An 18,632-nucleotide genomic window follows, 5' to 3' on the forward strand; every position below is an offset into this window, starting at 1 on the left:
ATTGCTTGGACATACGACTGTTTTAACGTACGACTGTTTTAACGTACGACCGTTCTTATCGAACCAATTACAGTCCTAAGTCGAGGTACCACTGTACCACGAAATATCCCAATCTCAAAATCCCAACTATAGACACAGCATTGCCTGCATGTTTTGTGTTTGGTCTTTATTGAGTCCTCCTATAGCGATGACATGACGGCCCAGTGGGAGTGGGGGGGTTGAGGTGTATGAGAGTGACTGGAACAGTCTCCACTCGTAAGAGATGTGATTGGGCGTGTTGGGTGTTGTGTTGTCTATTTTTATTTTTTATTATATCGGCCCCAAGGTGGCCGGGCCCGGTGTGCCAGATTACCAGCCCACCCCACAGACATGGATCTGTCAAATATACTGTGTATGTGTACACGCCAAATATCACTATTTTTAATAGAGTATGGATATATGAACGTTGATTTTAATGCATAGTATATATAGATACATAGAAGTTATATTAGATTGCATTAGAATGGATGAGATTAGATTAGATTATAATAGAATGGATTGAAATAGAAGTAATGACATTAGAAAAGATGAGAGTAGATGATATTACCCCGGTGGAGTTGAAAGTGCTTCAGAGTGCCCCTGACTTTCCACGCAGCAAAATACTTTCTGGCTGTGATCATACCAACATACAGTACCTGCCAACATGTCCAACTCCATTTGTCGTCCATCCACGTCCTTCTCCTCAGCTGGTATTTTAGCTCGGGGGTCGGAGACTCTCTTCACGGCTCTGCAGCCGTTACCTAAAGCGAGCGTTGAATATGCATGAGACGGACCCAGTAAACTGCTTCTCTCAGCGCTAAAGTCAGCAGGAAGCCTAAACTCAGCAGATGGAGGAAAATCAGAAAGAGAATAAATACCGAAAGAGAACGAGAAGAAAATTGTTTCTTTTATCTTCATCGCTGTTTGATAAACACATTTCCCTCTTTAAACATGACTATCACAGGGATTAAGGAGAGGCAACGCTGCCCTGAGCTCACATGCTGCAGCTCACATATGGAGTGTGGGGAGGGTGAGCGCATGCACCAGTGCATGCATGTGTGTACGCATGCATTTGGGTGTTTGCAAAGGCCGGAACTTAAGTGTGTGTGTGTGTACAAGTGCTTTTGTGAGTGCGTATCTGTGTGTGTGTGTGTGTGTGTGTGTGTGTGTGTGTGTGTGTGTGTGTGTGTGTGTGTGTGTGGGGGTGTGTGTGTGTGTGTGTGTGTGTGTGTATGTCCATATAATTTTGCCTGAAGCGCTGGACAGTTGCCAGGCAAGTGAAGCGGGCGACGTGGTTGGCTGGGCCTCGTCGGGTGGAGACGCTCTCATGACCAGGGGGGAGCAGGTCAGCTCCGGCAGATCACCACCGCGTGTCACATAAAGCCAAGATTGACGAACTTGAAAAGCTCCCCTGGGATTAATGAGAAGTGAACTGCCCGGAATTTGGGACGTCGCAGACGTCAAATCCCTGCAGACGATGAATTGTCATAGAAATAACTAAAATAATCGTCGGTTTGTCCGTTTTATGTGAGGGTCATGGTATGAAATGAGGCATCGGGGTAAACACGTTGTCTTTGAGGTGCATTGTTGGAAAAGAATGCACATTTCTGAACTTTGTGGACTGTTCTTGCTGTTCTCATCAATGCTCATAACATCCACATACGAATGACTGTTCCTCCTGTGTGGACATGTCATATGATGGCACCCATAGTCATCCCCTATAAACAAACACAAAGCGGTTCTCAAACGCTCTGCCTCTCTCCAGGGTTTCTGAGCACGGGGGACCAGTCGGCCAAGGGGAACTACGGCCTCCTGGACCAGATCCAGGCGCTGCGCTGGCTCAACGAGAACATCGGCCACTTCGGAGGAGACCCCGAGCGGATCACCATCTTCGGGTCCGGAGCGGGTTCCTCGTGCGTCAACCTGCTGATCCTCTCCCACCACTCCGAGGGTACGGAGAGGACTCCTTTAATTATCTTTACTTTCTTCTTATCGTGAGTTGAAATGACTCGGGATTATCTTTTGCAATATGTGCTTCGCTGTAAATCCTTGCACGGTGAAACGGTGGAGGTGCCGTGGGTTGATTTGTGGGAACGTTCCCGGAACAGTTCTGGCTTGAGCAAACCCCAAAAGAGAGAGAGAGAGACAGAGACAGAGAGAGAGGGAGGGAGGGAGAGACCCAGGACTGAACAATGTCAGACCTGCTCCTCGGTCGTATGAACCCACCTGTTCACGTTGAAAACCCGTGAAAATGTATTGTGCTTTAATTCTGTGAAGGAGCGGCCGCGTCCTCTAAAGCACCTGCCAGATGTTTGGAGGCTAATCCTTCAACATAGTTGGAAAAGTGCACGTGGTGCATGAGAGCTTTGTCCTTTACTCGGAATTCCGAGTATTCTATTAAAGCTGATATCCTTCAGACCAAGGATGCTACCACCCCCCCCCCCCCCCCCCGCATCCCTGGGGGGTAAAGACAACGCTCAGTCACAGAATACTGATGGATTTATATCCAAAGATACACATTTGTAGGTCAAGGACGTCGAAAGTTGAACAAAACACATGCCAAGGCTGTTGCTTTCCTGTGCACGCGTTCCACCTGCTAATCCCACTGACATGCTGCTGGGTACTGGGATACGCAGTAGTTGGGTATACTTTACATTATTCTGAAACGAAACAAGTCCCATTCTTTTTCAGGCCCAAGAAGATTTCGTTTAAGATTAGAACGCGTCGTTCAGCGATCCAGTTTGTTCAAAACGCGGCTGTGGTCACGTGAGCGCGCGTCAGCTGCTCTCGTGTGATAAGCGGCCACATCCAAGAGTTATATTGACCCTGCGAAGCGGAAACACGGCTGTTGAAAAGCAGGTCAAGCCAACAGTCCATCGCAAATACGAAGAGCAAATCATCCCCTCGTATCAACGTCCACCGTCGTTCCCATCGTCTCAACACAATTGATTGACAAAAATGTCATTTTCAAGTTATATTCATGGTCCCCACGGTCACACTTTTCGTATATATGACGCCAAAGATCACTTAAAAATAGTGCATTCATAAACTTGTTAATTTACCAATGTTCTTCAGGAGGATGGTCTGCCTGGTGATTATAAAGCTTATTCTGTGTTCACGGTTGCAGTTATTCGCCCTAATAGATGGGAGCTGCGCTGTGTGGCAGGTATAAAACGAGCCCGTAAGAAAATGTGGACGCGAGGATGCAGCTGCGAGGAGGAGAGAGATGAGACGCTGGAGCCGGAGTCGCAGCTTTGGGGATTCTTAATTGATTTCAGAGGGAGAGAAGCCGGGGAGGGGTGCATGCCCAATATGGGGAGAGGGGGTTAATTATTAATGACAAAATCTGCAGATAAAACCGAGGGACAACAAACCACTTTACATAACAGTGCAGCAGTATGTTCTCCCGCACCCTCTCACCCTTCCTCCCTCACGCCGTCATTCACCACGGCCAGCGCTCGCATCCATCGCCGCACTCGGAGCTGTCACCGCTTGGTTTGGGGCTGCCATCTGTTGTCGTCCTTGATTGGACCGGTGCATTTTGCGTTAATGGTTACAGAGATTTTCCCGGGCTCCGTAGCGCGACGAGGTAGCTGGGAATGCAGCTTAGTCCATATGTAATACCGCATAAATCTCTCCTCCTCTTCCAACATATGCATTATTTAAAGAATTCACTCTGGATCGCCTCGAAGGCCTACTCAGCTGCTAGCACAAGTGTGTCAGAAAAGGAGAAAAAAAAACGGTTTAAACTGGAGTGAAAGTGTGCGAGCCATTGCGGGCTTTTTCTTGAAATGGCTCATACTCATCCTATTTTTATTTATCTTACCTTTGGCTGGCCCCGATATTTCCAGGTCTGTTCCAGAGGGCCATCGCCCAGAGTGGCTCTGCAATCTCCAGCTGGTCAGTCAACTACCGACCCCTCATGTACACCAAGCTCCTGGCCAAGAAAGTAGGCTGTACTTTGAGGGACATGGGCGAGCTGGTCGACTGCCTGAGGAAGAAGAGCTTCCGGGAGCTGGTGGACCAGGATATCCAGCCTGCACGCTACCACATTGCCTTGGGACCCGTGGTGGATGGGGACGTGGTCCCAGATGACCCAGAGATCCTCATGCAGCAGGTGATTGTTAAAGGGTAACCATGGGACCGGGGCAATAGAATCTTTTAAATTTGTCGACTGCCGCACACCCGGGCTACCGCAGTCGCCAAAGAACATGATGGTGATTGCCCCGGTGCGCTACGGATTGCAGCTTGGTGCGTGGCAGTCGGCTGAAGCTGATCTCTCAATACTGGATTTAAAAGATTATCTCAATTTAAAAGATTCTGATGCTTGTCCATCAGGTTGACTCCCAATGATGGAGAAAAAAAAAAGGTTTCGGTTAGAAAATAATGAAGCAGAAACATGTCGTGACAACCTGTGTACTGTGCCACCAGGGGGAGTTCTTGAACTATGACATTTTGCTGGGAGTCAACCAGGGAGAGGGCCTTAAATTTGTGGATGACAGTGAAGAAGAGGACGGAATATCGGCGGCCACGTTCGACTTCATCATATCCAACTTTGTGGACAATCTCTATCTCAATCTCTATGGATATCCAGATGGTCAGATCCTTGTGTCTTCAGATATGCATCCATTCATTTTACATGCGGTACTTTGGCCCAGTACACTTACTATCCCAGAAACTCATTCTGCACTTTCCTTTTCTCTGTCCTCTGTATATAGGTAAAGATATCCTGAGGGAGACTATCAAGTTCATGTACACAGACTGGGCTGACAGGGACAACAGTGACATGCGTAGAAAGAACCTCCTGGCGCTATTCACCGATCACCAGTGGGTGGCCCCAGCTGTGGCCACGGCCAAACTGCACGCAGAGTTCCAGTCACCTGTCTACTTTTATACCTTCCACCACCACTGCCAGACCGAAGCGCGGCCAGAGTGGGCTGACGCGGCCCACGGCGATGAAATCCCCTACGTGTTCGGGGTGCCCATGGTTGGAGCCAGTGACCTGTTTCCCTGTAACTTTTCCAAAAATGATGTGATGCTGAGTGCTGTAGTCATGACCTACTGGACTAACTTTGCAAAGACCGGGTTAGTAAACAATAAACTAGGGTTAGGGTTTGTCTCTATTACAGAGACACGCTGAGTGGTGTCTAAATGCCTAATGAACTGAACAACAAAATGTTTAAAACAACTATTCAGGTCATAGTGACGGGTTGATACTGAAATTTGAACTAAATTAAAAATCTCAAAGAAAAAATATAGTAAATTGGCACAATGTGAAATGCAGTTCAATGTAGCTTCAATCATATCAGTAAATTGTACTTACAAATCTTTTATACCCCTCTACTTTGCGTCATATCTTAGTCGTATGACCTCCAGTTGCTGTCATTTTGGGATAATTTTGAAATGTTTTTATGCAGCATTAAAACTTTTCTTTAACCGCTTTAATGGCATATTCTGTCAAGTGTGCTCATGCACATCCAAGGCGTCTCGATAGACGAAATAAATTCACACAAAAGCAACATCTTTCATCACAAGGTTTCACGACAATGAACTCTGAGTCACCTCAGAATTCATTATGGTGATTATGCCGTGGCCACGTACCAAATAGACCCAAACGGGGCTTGTGTTTGTATTTTGCACTTTCATAATTGAAAATAACAACAAGGGCTGTGTTGTCTTGGTAACCACTTCCTACCACCTCCTCCAGCTGCATAAGGGTTCCAAAGTACAGCATCTGTACACATGCATAGGCGAACCCCCCATGGGGTCGGTGTGCTTCATTCCAAATTGTATTTACAAGACAAATAATTGAAGAGATGAAGATATTTGTTGAGGAACATGCCTTAGTCATCAATATCATCCACACAGGGAGCTCAGGGTCAGCGGAGAGCTGCCCGTCTCATTTAGCGATGCAACAGAATTTGTGAAATCCGGTTCTATTTCTCATGTTTCTGGTCTTCTGGCACGAGGCTTTAACGGCACAAGTTCATAGAGAAGAAGAAGTGAAATGAAAAAATACAAAAAACATCAACAAATTGGTCCATAAATATACATCGATTTCCTTAGAGAAGACCTGCACCTGACAACATGTTTTGCTGCGTGCCTGAGCGAGGAGATCCTCGCAGCAGAGAGGGCCGGTGGGTCAGCGCCAGCTTCTTTCCTGGAGGGCGGGGAGAGCTGCCCTTCCCCTTACCATATCGCCACGGACACAGATTTGAAATCCCGTGAAGCGGTGTTTTGAAAGGATGCTTGAAAAATAGGATACGGTGAAACGACGTGAACTCTCCTAATACTGGCTCATGTGGTTCGCCTCTAATTAGCTCAAAGGCAACTTTTTGTCGTAGTTTAGTCTGTGGTTGGCTAGGACAGTTGATATTGTTGATACATGATATTTGAAAGATCATAAGCATTGATTTAGAACAGTCAACAACCATGCAAAGCAACCAACAAACAAGTTTGAGGTCCCGATATACCATTTAAAGGAATTCCCGCCGGCCAATCAGAAGTGAGTGTCATTAGATGACGTGGTATAATACTCTTATAACGCGGTACTCTTAGGGTCTTAGGGTGGAACAACAACAAACCCTTCATGTACAGTATCTAGCATATTGTGTCTTATGTGAGTGCTACTGACCGGCCAAATCACTTGCTTGTGTTTCCAGGTTTCTGAACTGCTGGTGGGATGTTGCGGCAGAAGTCAGAGTATGAGTACAGATGCCTTGTCAGCAAAGTATAGGTCTGGATTAGCTGATTCGTTTTGAGAGAAGAGGTGGAGGGAAGTGGTTCTTGGATGCCAGAATTAGTCTTGGGCCATCTGGGGTGGTCAAGGGCCCTAATTCAATGAAACATGTGAAATGAGAGCTGTCAACTCAGTAGGAAGAGATTCCTGCACACTGACACACTGTGCTGCAATCACATGACGGCCTCTGTATGGGAAAATGTAGTTGTTGTAGCAAAACACGCACTTACGTCATAAGGCGGGTGAACGTGTCTGAGATGAAAGCGTGTAAGGACCTCACAATACAATCTGTCTCCGCCTTTCAGGGATCCGAACCTACCGGTTCCTCAGGACACCAAGTTCATCCACACCAAGCCCAACCGCTTTGAGGAGGTTATCTGGACCAAGTTCAGCTCCAAGGACAAGCAGTACCTGCACATCGGCCTCAAGCCTCGTGTCAGGGACAACTACCGGGCCAACAAGGTGGCCTTTTGGCTGGAGCTGGTGCCGCACCTCCACAGCCTCCGCAGAGAGATCACCAACCCCATCACATCCCCGCAGCCCCCCGGCAGCACCAACCGCTGGAAGGGCCCCGGGGTCCGCTCCACCCGACACCCCGTGATCTCCACCTACGCCCCCGATCCGGATCCCGATGCCTCCGAGCGGCCCCGCTTCCCCCCCTTCCCGGGCGAGACCAGGGACTACTCCACGGAGCTGAGCGTGACGGTGGCGGTGGGCGCCTCGCTCCTCTTCCTCAACGTGCTGGCCTTCGCAGCGCTCTACTACAAGCGGGACAAGCGCCACGAACTCCTGCAGCGACGCCACCGCCGGCTGTCCCCGCAGCGCGGCACGGCCATGGGCATGGGCATGGGCGTGGGCATGGGCGTGGTGGGGTCTCCGCCACACAACGACCTGGCGCTTAGCCAGGAGGAGGAGCTAATGTCGCTGCAGATGAAGCAGCAGCGGGTGGAGCTGGAGCACGGCACCCCGCTGCCGTCTCGCAGCATCCACGGCGACCTGGATCCTCTGCGCCCTCCCGTGTGTCCCCCGGACTACACGCTGGCGCTGCGCCGGGCCCCCGAGGACGTGCCGCTAATGACGGCCAACACCATCACCATGATCCCCAGCACCATCAGCGGCATGCAGCCTCTCCATCCCTTCAACACATACCCCCCGGTGCCCGCCCCGTCCACCACGCCCGTCCCCAGCCACAGCAACAATGCCCTGCCGCACCAACACTCCACCACCCGCGTATAGGAGTGGGCAACACACCAAGCGCACCACACACTGCTCCGCTTCTTCTCCTGCTTCTTGTGCCGCCATCGCCACCCTCTTGTTTTCCACCGTGTCTCCCTCTCTCTTTCGTTCTTTGTCTCCCTTCATTCCCCCTCGAATATAGCTGCAATTTGTAAATTTTAAGTTGTACTATACCTCCCAAATTGACCGGTAAATCAAGAGATTGAATGAGAACCTCCGTCACCGTGGGACCCACCACAATGCTCCGGTGCTGTGACACCAGAAGAACAGCTTTAAGCTTTGAGCTCTTCCCTTCAGGAGCTTCAGGGCAAAGTGTGTGTCGCTTGGTTGCTTAGAACGTGTTGTGTCAGTGTAAATCTGTGTTTAACATGGAATATATACTGTATATTCATCTTTCATGCATCATTTTACGAAGAGGATATGGATTAGCGAGTAATGTTGTCAGAGACAACATATTATGACCATGAAAACCGACTCCCATGAGCTAAGCAGTGATTTCTTGAAACTTGCAAATTGCAGCTTTAAAGGCCCAGTCTGGAATGGGAGTTTGGCGCTGTGCGTCGCCAGGGTCGCCCCGCCGGTGAATTCATGTCACGTGGTCTGTCGCTACCACTGTAAATAACCAAGTAGGAGAACTGAATGTATTTTAAAAACAAACTTCATTTACCACCTATTATTTCTATACAAAGCAGCTAAGACCATTGTTTTGAGTCGTGTGTGTTCTGGTGGGATCGTTAGCGTCCTTATTTTCCCATCAGCGACCCATTTGCGTCTGTGAGTGATGACACGTCAGGAGCTCCTCCAGATTGGGCCTTTAAGCGCGGGGCTGTGCGGTGAATGGCTGAACCGGAATGCAACCTGGAATCCAGGCTGCCTTTTGGAGGCCTCTCTGTCTCCGCCTCCCAAGCTCCATTTGTGTCCATCGCCTTTTCTCTCTCTCTCCCTATTCCTCTCTGCATCCTTTGTTCAACTCTTCTTTTTTCTTCTTCCTTCCATTTTTTCCGTTCTCTCATCCGCCCTCGCAGCTCCTCTTTCCCACATCCTCTCTAGACTCCTTTTCTAGACTTTTTTTTTGGAGTCTTTTATACAAGAACAAAATGTAAATTATGTATTATTGATAAATTGTAAGGATATGAATGAAAAAAAAAAAAAAGCGATATTCTGATATCTCCTTTTTACCAGCATTCTTGGTGCCAAGTACTGTGATAACAATTCTCTCTGGCCGGAGGTCCAATGGACCACCTGGAGAGGACCGTCCTGAGTCTATCTTACAAAAGGATTTACTATCATGAAAAGTGCCAACCCCTTCATCTTTCTTTTTGATCTCTCTTTGGGGTTTTCTTCTTTTTAAGTTCCGCTCAGCGTTGCACTGTGGATGGGAAATCAGATTCAATATATCCTTGTAAAAAAAAGAAAAAAGAAACGAAAAAAGAGAAAAATCTGATTTTTTTAACTCGTTTGCTTTCTGGGATATTTGCATGATTTTTCTTCGAGCGTGGATGGAGAAGTTGTATTTTTTCCATTCATTTAGATTTTTTTGTTTGAATATTTTGCCTTGTTTCATTGATTTCCTCGGGAAGGCTTTCCTTTTTCTCGATATGAGCTGCACTTTGTGGTACTTTAAAAAAGGGTGTTAAGGTATTAAAAGGATGATTATTGTGTAAAACTTGGATCATAACAACAGGAGCGAATATTTCCTTTTGTTTTATTTCCTTACACCGAGGCTTTGCCGCAAAAACAACCCCTATCCATAAAAGACTGGCGAGCGCCTCCTTCTCCACCCATTTCTTTTTTTTTGGGTTTTAGTTTTTCTTTTTTCTCTCTTACCTTCGCAACTGTGAGGTTTGCACAGTCTTTGTCTCTCGATCTCACCTGAAGATAGCACTTTTTTTAGTTGTAAAAAAAAAAAAAAAAAGAAAGAGTACTTTACATGAATAGTCTATATGTTAAAAATGAATAGAAATTTTATTCTCCTTTACTAAGGTTTTATGTCTTTGAGTGACATTAACTATGTGCTTCAAGTGTTTGGAGACTGGCTGACTCTTTATCGTTTCAATCGGCTCTTTCATCGTTTCGACCTCCACCCCTCCCTCCCTCCCTCCCTCCCTTGCACCCCCATGCTCCTCCTCCGTCGGGCGGGAGAAACTGTACGGAATCGGCGAGGACAACCGGAGGACAGGTTAAGCGTGTTTTGGGATACTTCGCACAATTGAACACAGGGACGGGACGGTTATTAGGAACTCTGGACACAAATCTACCCCACCCCCCCGGATGCACCCCCCCCCCCCCCCAACTCCAGCTCCACCCGCCAACCCACCACAACCAGAACCAGTGGGACGACCCCCGGGGGAGGAAGGTGTTCACAAAGGCGACGAATCGAAGACGAGCAAATAGTCCTCGATGCACTCTTAAAAAAAAAAAAAAAAAAAAAGACGAAAAACAACGAACCCTGGGTTTAAAAAAACAACAACAACAACAACAACAAAACAGACTTTACTTTACGTACCATGCACCAACGACCGTCCGAAAACCCTGTTCGGTACCTGGACACCCCGATCTCCAACCAGACTGCCATCCCTCACGCCAGAGAGACCGGACAGAGAGAGAGAGAGAGAGAGAGAGAGTGAGACAGAGAGTGAGACAGAGAGAGAGAGACAGAGAGAGCGAGAGAGACAGAGAGAGAGTGAGAGAGAGAGAGAGACAGAGAGTGAGACAGAGAGTGAGACAGAGAGAGAGACAGAGAGAGAGAGAGAGAGAGAGAGAGAGAGAGAGAGACAGAGAGAGAGTGAGAGAGAGAGAGACAGAGTGAGAGAGAGAGCGAGTGAGAGAGAGACAGAGAGAGAGACAGAGAGTGAGAGAGAGAGCGAGTGAGAGAGAGACAGAGAGAGAGACAGAGAGAGAGAGAGACAGAGAGAGAGAGACAGCGAGAGTGGGGAACAAAAAGAAAAAAGCCACACTTAAAACAGACAAACTGTACATTTTTTAAGTGTCAGAGAACAAAGTAGAATTTGTAAATATTATGTTTATTGTTTTGTTTTGAGTGATTGGCCAAATATATATTTTTTCTTTCCTTTGTGACAACAGGTGCAAGTTCATACAAAACGACTTAAGCTTTTTTTTTTACTCTTCTTCTGTCGTGTCGACGGGCGTTTTCCAACGGGTGACAGGAACTCTCAGCTGCAACTGGAGAGACAACAGACATGGCAGCCTGCTCCAGGTCAACACAACAACAAGTTTAGACTTCAGATCTAAATGCATAGAACCCCAAATGCAAATGGACGACACGAGCGGAATCGATAAGAAAAGCAGAACCCGCATGGACGACCATCTTGGAGGCAGAGCTGGGTCATTCCGGGCTCAGAAAGTTCAAGTCCTGCCACGTTTTTGCTCCGGCCGTGCACCGTGGTCCGGTCCACTCAAAATCCCGGAGTGGAACTGTACTTTCTGAACCCCGGATTTCCCGCCTCCTGCGTGAAGGCAGCTTGAAGCAAAAAAATCCTTTTTCCTTGGTTAAAGAGCCAAAGATACATCAGCGACACAAGAAAACAGGAAGCAGGTATGTGCAGGTATGTGCAGGTATGTGCAGGTATGTGCAGGTATGTGCAGGTATGTGCAGGAGTGGTGGCAGAGGAGCAGAACGAGTCCAGGTCTCTTAACCTGCTGCAGCGTTGGCGGTTGTTGTGTGAAGCTGTCTGCTCCTTCCCGTGCAGCGGGGCCCCCCGAGCAGCGGGGCCCCCCGCTGGGAAGCGTTGGGTTTGTAAACCTTTTTCTTTTTTTTTTGTGTCTCATCTCAGACTTTTAAATTAACAGTCGTGGTTCCTTTTCTCTTCCCGTGCATCCTCTCAGTCTTTTAGATTTTTGAAGCGACTCTTTGAATCGGCCCAAGATTTCAAATAAACGTCGGGGAACAAACTCTTTTTTTTGGCATTTGTTTGGGGGGGGGGGGGGGGGGGGGCAACAAAATACGGAAGCACACTCACCAAACACATGTTTACACTTACAGTTGATGTTGACTTGATGTTGGCTTGATATATAAAAAAAAACTATATAAAAAAAAAAATCACTACGAGGATTATATATTCTTATTCTAATGTTTAATGCTGGATTTGAAAATAAAGGCTTGCACCTGTTTGTCTCTATTTTTATTTAGTCTGATTCAGTAACTGCTTGAAGCTTGAGGTACTGTGAGAAATCTTAACGACCAGAAGGGTTTGAAAGACTGAAAGTCAATATTTCTATTTCAAATAGAGGCTATTACACACTGTATGTTGTGTATCTGAAATGAAAACATTAAAAAAAAATCTTAAACTAAATGATTGTTGGACCCTCATGTCATTCTTTTTTGCAACGTGTGATGTCAAGTCCATGTTATGTGATTTTTTTATTTTTATTTTTTTTCTCGATTTATATTTATTTATTTATTTTTCGAAAAGGTAGCAGCACCAATCATCCAGATGTTTAAAGTCCAAATCCATAACACCATCCGTGTCGGGTGGATTATGCTACAGGAGCCTGAATTTCATGAGAACGTTTCATTTTTTCAACAGTTTGATCATCTTCGCCCTAAAACTTTCTTTCATTGATCGATCGATTTGTTTGTTTGCTTGTTTGTTTGTTTTCTTGGTTACTTGAGGTCTAAGGGGGCTGTCATTTTTTGTGGGTGTTTGAGGTCAACAGTTTAGAGATCACAGTTAGCTACACTTCTTGCGTGTGCCCAATCTTTGCGTCGTTGCTTGGAAAGGCGTGGTGGACCCCGCCGCCGAGAGCGCAAACAGGACACAGAGGAGCACATAGGCACACACAATGCATCATGTGAATATATTGAATGGCTGTTTCTTATAAAGTGCCATCTAATTAAACACCAGACATGGGATTCTTTTCAACAAAACATCACCAGGGATTACCACTTTAAGACCACAGTGTGAACAGCCAACATCCCCACGTGAGAACCTTTCCTGCGTGAAAACAATATCGTCAGTCGTCAGTTCAGCCACGGGAACATTTAAAGGAGGAAATGTTCATTAAAACAGAAACCACTTACTGACACCAAGCCTTACTGTGATACGAGGCAATTTGGAGATGGTTTGGACAACTTGAATGCAAATAAATCTTTAATCTATACCCAAACCCATTCATAACGGACAGTTGTATCGCTTTGACAGGGAGGGCGTCCTCACGGTGCTATTTGTTTGTTCCTAGTACCAACCAGGGCGTTGTCTGCCAATCATAGTCATATTTTTGGCAAATTACACTTTGGCTTGAAAACTGGTTTATTTCCTGACATGGTTTATTTAATCTGCACACACTACCGGTCAAAAGTCTCCATTTTTCCGTTTTTTATTGAAATCTACACAGTCGAATGTCCCGTTTGCAGATATAAAAGCCAAAAACACTTTTTTCTTTTCTACGATTGGAAATTAAATATTGTTGGGAAATTCCCCCCAAGACCAGAGGATATCGCACGGTGCGGAAAAATGCTGTGGTGGCCATTTTGGACGAGGCTCACGAGGTCACTGCTCGCTCCGCAAGTGGCTGACTCTGGATCCAGGGAAGAGCCTGTGGCTCTCCCAGTCTCATGGCGTTGACCTCGGGGGCCGTTTCTTTTTTGTGTTTACTTTTGTGAGAGTAATTGAGTATTGATTTAAGTTGTCGTCATGTATTTATACATTGCTTAATTTGGGGGGGACTTTTATTTTGAAGGCCCAGTCGGACTGCGCTCGCGTGAGGCAGCGAGCGCAAGCTCTGTTTCTGCGTGAGTGCAGCGTGAACCGGTCCAGAAGGACTTGAATATAAGATGTGAATCGTCGGGAGAGGATGCAAATGGTTTCAAGGAAGAGCCAAAGTCTGTTTCCCTCCTTGTAGCGCGCAGCCAACCCCCAGCCAACCCACACCCAACCCCCAGCCAACCCACACCCGACCCCCAGCCAACCCACACCCAACCCACACCCAACCCCCAGCCAACCCCCAGCCAACCCACACCCAACCCCCAGCCAACCCACACCCGACCCCCAGCCAACCCACACCCAACCCACACCCAACCCCCAGCCAACCCCCAGCCAACCCACACCCAACCCCCAGCCAACCCCCAGCCAACCCCCAGCCAACCCACACCCAACCCCCAGCCAACCCCCAGCCAACCCACACCCAACCCCCAGCCAACCCACACCCAACCCCCAGCCAACCCCCAGCCAACCCCCAGCCAACCCCCAGCCAACCCACACCCAACCCCCAGCCAACCCCCAGCCAACCCCCAGCCAACCCACACCCAACCCCCAGCCAACCCACACCCAACCCCCAGTCAACCCCCAGCCCACCCCCAGCCAACCCACACCCAACCCCCAGCCAACCCACACCCAACCCCCAGCCAACCCACACCCAACCCCCAGCCAACCCCCAGCCAACCCACACCCAACCCCCAGCCAACCCACACCCAACCCCCAGCCAACCCACACCCAACCCCCAGCCAACCCCCAGCCAACCCACACCCAACTCCCAGCCAAACCCCAGCCAACCCACACCCAACCCCCAGTCAACCCCCAGCCAACCCACACCCAACCCCCAGCCAACCCCCAGCCAACCCACACCCAACCCACACCCAACCCCCAGTCAACCCACACCCAACCCCCAGCCAACCCACACCCAACCCCCAGCCAACCCACACCCAACCCCCAGTCAACCCACACCCAACCCCCAGTCAACCCACACCCAACCCCCAGCCAACCCACACCCAACCCCCAGTCAACCCACACCCAACCCCCAGTCAACCCACACCCAACTGTCTTTTATTGAGTGAAATGTTAATCCACATGCAGTGCATGCAATTATTTTATGTGAAGCTAACAAGGTGTTTGTATGTTCTTTCATATATGTTGAATTTTCACGGTGGAATTGGGGAGAAATCTTCAATGAACCAGTAGCAAGGACAAGGGCGTGTCCTCGGGAAGGGCGTGTCCTCCTCTGGGGAAGGGCGTGTCCTCCCCTCGGGAAGGGCGTGTCCTCCTCTGGGGAAGGGTGTGTCCTCCCCTCGGGAAGGGCGTGTCCTCCCCTCGGGAAGGGCGTGTCCTCCTCTGGGGAAGGGCGTGTCCTCCTCTGGGGAAGGGCGTGTCCTCCCCTCGGGAAGGGCGTGTCCTCCCCTTGGGAAGGGCGTGTCCTCTCTGTCTTTGTGACTAACACCTTGATTGCTGATCTGGCCCAGCTTGGTTCCTCCACGTTTCCAGCCATGGCCGGTGGACATACCTGTTTCCCACCACGATCCCCGGCCGGCAGCCTTTCCTCGCCGGGTGCCGCCCTGGTCCGTGGCCCCTTCCGGTGGTCTGACCCGAGGTCCCTTGCCCCAAACCGCCTGGCTTCCTCCTCTGTGTTCCACAGCTGGTGCCGCCCGCTGGGGAAGCCTCCTGTCGCCTACTCCACGGCGCACGAAGACCCTGCCTGACGAAGCCGAGATTTCAGATCGTTGATTTTGATTCGTCGGTCCGTAAAAGCGCCTCGTCAGCAGGCAGGGCTCCGGGGCCCTTGCAAGAGTCTCTTTCCTGTTCTGACATCTTAGACACGGCTGTCTCACCGCCACTCCACCTGTCCGGCCTGCAGCTCCAAGGCTTCTCTGCTTACCTGCTGGGAGCAGTGTTGCGCCGTGCTCGGAGCCGTTGACTCTCACACCCTCGTCCTCTGGTTGTGTTGAGGTGTCGTCAGAGCTCCCTCCAGGTTCCAGGGGCCAGGGGCCAGTAAGGAAGCTGTGCTCACTCATGGATTTCTTTGCAATTTCCTTAAAGTAAAGACCTACACTTAAGGGCTTATAATGGCCTGTCGCTCTTCCTTCGTTTAATTGCTTTTTTTTCTGGCCATTGTGATGGCGACATACCCTATTTTCTCAAATATAAACAGGTGCTCAAATAAAAACTGAGCCTCTAACAAAGGCGGGGGGCGTGGTCGACGTGGACAAATAAAGGCCTCAAATGCAGACCGGGCGACAAAGCTGGGTGCGGTTCATTTCCTGCTGCCAGTTAAGCATCACGTACATTTCCGCAACACGTTGTCGTTCTGGACTCGTCGTGTTCCACGAGAACCGGATTCAGGGAAGCGGAGCGGAGCTGCTTTTCCTCTCCTCCGCTCAGGCGCCGCCTCCCGCGCCGCTGCTCCCGTGTTTAGACTTAGCATCTGTTTGTTGTCGTTAGTTTCAACTTGTATGAAGCAAATATTTTAAACCCAGCTCAGGGACGTTGCACCGCGGATCAGGACGGTGTGGTGCATTTTGGAGGGAGGGCGATCTCCCTCCCGCTCTGCGTCTCCGCACAAAACGAAAAGAATAAAAAAGAAATGCGAGGTCTGGGAAATGGCAAACAGAGAACTCTCTGAAAATAAAAACAGTGTGATTTTGCTTGAGCTGTATTTATCTTGTGGAGCGTGGCACCCAGACAGAATTTGGATTTGAAATTCAAAGAGAGAGTTTTGGTTTCCTTCGGCCTGTTGTGACGAAGGCCTGGCAGCCGCTGCAGCTCGGCTACGGTCACCAACTGAGGAAACGCAGTACTACTTCCTGCAGTGCAGTAGCACTACTTCCTGCGGTGCAGTATTGTCCAAGTAGTGCTTGGGAGGCTTTAATAGTAGCGGGCATAGTTCGACACTGCTTTTATACAGACAGGAGGGTATGGAACTGTTTGCATCAAATTCCAAGGCTTCCTTTGCTTCCTTTGCTGCAGAGCATCTGGAAGCTGTGAACCCGGGACCTGTTCCCTGAAAAAGGTTGGGGTTTTTTTTAACTCTGAAATGTACATTATCTTTCCGTTTTTGGTAACTTCCACCTTTTCTTTTTTTAACCTCCAGCAGTTTACCACTTACCTTTGTACCTCTTCAGGTTATATACAGGACTTGAGCTGCTTCGGTTTCAATAAAAACAGTAAAGTTGGGCTGTTCAACCTTAGAGCGGGAGTGGACGTCAGGCTGTTCTGTAAATATTTATATGTCCTGTTTAATTTCTTCAAATCCTCTGACCTATGACATTAAAAGCTGCACGGTGTCAGACCTCACACAATTTCTAGTATGTGTTTGGGTGTAGTTGATTGGGTTCTGTTCTGATAGTCAAGTTACAATCAAACTACCTGTGGTTACATTCAGGTTGTTAAATAAACAATCGATGGTTGAGAATAATAGATGGTTCAATGGATTTTTTGAAATAACAGATTCATTTATTTATTTATAGACAGATGGAGGAATGATGGATAGACAGACAGATAGACAGACAGACAGATAGATAGATAGATAGATAGATAGATAGATAGACAGATAAGCAGACAGATAGACAGACAGACAGACAGATAGATAGACAGACAGATAGATAGATAGACAGACAGATAGATAGATAGATAGATAGACAGACAGATAGATAGATAGACAGACAGATAGACAGACAGATAGATAGACAGACAGACAGATAGATAGACAGACAGATAGATAGATAGATAGATATACAGACAGACAGATAGATAGACAGACAGATAGATAGATAGATAGATACAGTAGATTTAGACAATCAGGGATATGTATATGCATTATTCTCCACTAGATGGCAGTGTGAGTCTTCTATATAAGTTTTCTGCTCATGTTCTTTTCTTTCTTTGTATTGTCAGGTGTTAGTATTTTGTAGTACATTGAATATTTCAATTTAAGGAGACATTATACTTAACTTTAAGTCAAATATTCTCCCTTTTATTCTCCCATATTCTATATGTTACAAGGAGGTTTTTAATACGAGCCAGGTACAGTTACAACAACATGTCCTTCTTAAAGCGGTAATCCTTAAGACTATTTTGTAAAAAAAAATCTCATATTTGTTACTTTATTTATCTGTCACTTTTTTTAATAAAAAGTCATTTAATGTATTGGTGTTGTGCATGTGCTCCTCTATATTCTGTTTCCATTTTCTCTGGCAGGAATGCACGGACATAAAGGCAGCTGCCCTGAATGTACCTTTATTTTTGTCACTTGAGTACATTTCATTCGTGTGTTTTAAACGTTTACTACATTGCAGTGTTGAAAGGAATGACTTCTTTTTTTATTTTTTTTCCCTCTGTATTTGTCAGTCATATCCGATTGTCCTGTAGGATTTGTATTGGCCTATGAGGTTTGATTATAAATATTTATGGGCTCTTTTAATTTTAAGAGGATTCATCTGCTTTGCTCCGTTACATCCGTGGTTGCTTCCATTGACAAATGATGGCCGTCAGTTTGCCCCAATTATACAACGACATCAAACACAAAATGTGTATTCATATGTTCATAGTAAGCAAAGTACTTGGTCGACCACAGCTTTACATACAAAAATGCCTGTAAGCTGTCAGATAAGCAGAGGTACAGGAGCTCATTGTCACCGCGGTGCTGATTGTAACTGCATAACTTACACATAATGCCCGTCGCAAAATATTACACAAGGAAGAAAATTAGGAAAGGAACAAGAAAGCCAGGCAACCAAATCACCATTTCAAATGATCTTTATATTTGAGTCACAGCTGAAAGATTACTGACCACACACAAATTGAAAGTTCATGAGTCATTTCATTTTATTAAGAGAGCCAAGGATGAAAAGGGAATGTCACTTTATGTCACTTTAATAAAATATTTAAAATTCTTCAACCTTTTATTTTCA

The 18,632-nt window shown here is 47.4% G+C and overlaps 1 protein-coding gene across 1 annotated transcript in view; it reads left to right on the forward strand.

The window, feature by feature from the left end:
• The window catches only part of nlgn2b (neuroligin 2b), a gene marked incomplete at both ends in the record, with an annotated part of 45,746 nt that extends 37,753 nt beyond the window's left edge, over positions 1–7,993 (forward strand). The window contains 5 exons of the mRNA XM_080014374.1: positions 1,784–1,969; positions 3,870–4,135; positions 4,450–4,615; positions 4,737–5,103; positions 7,063–7,993. Of these exons, the coding sequence (XP_079870500.1) occupies positions 1,784–1,969; positions 3,870–4,135; positions 4,450–4,615; positions 4,737–5,103; positions 7,063–7,993 (1,916 nt within the window). The remainder of the gene's footprint in view (positions 1–1,783; positions 1,970–3,869; positions 4,136–4,449; positions 4,616–4,736; positions 5,104–7,062) is intronic.
• Positions 7,994–18,632: the final 10,639 nt, after the last annotated feature.

The sequence above is a fragment of the Zeus faber genome, assembly GCF_960531495.2.
Source record: "Zeus faber genome assembly, chromosome: 14".
NCBI classification, from domain to species: Eukaryota; Metazoa; Chordata; class Actinopteri; order Zeiformes; family Zeidae; genus Zeus; species Zeus faber.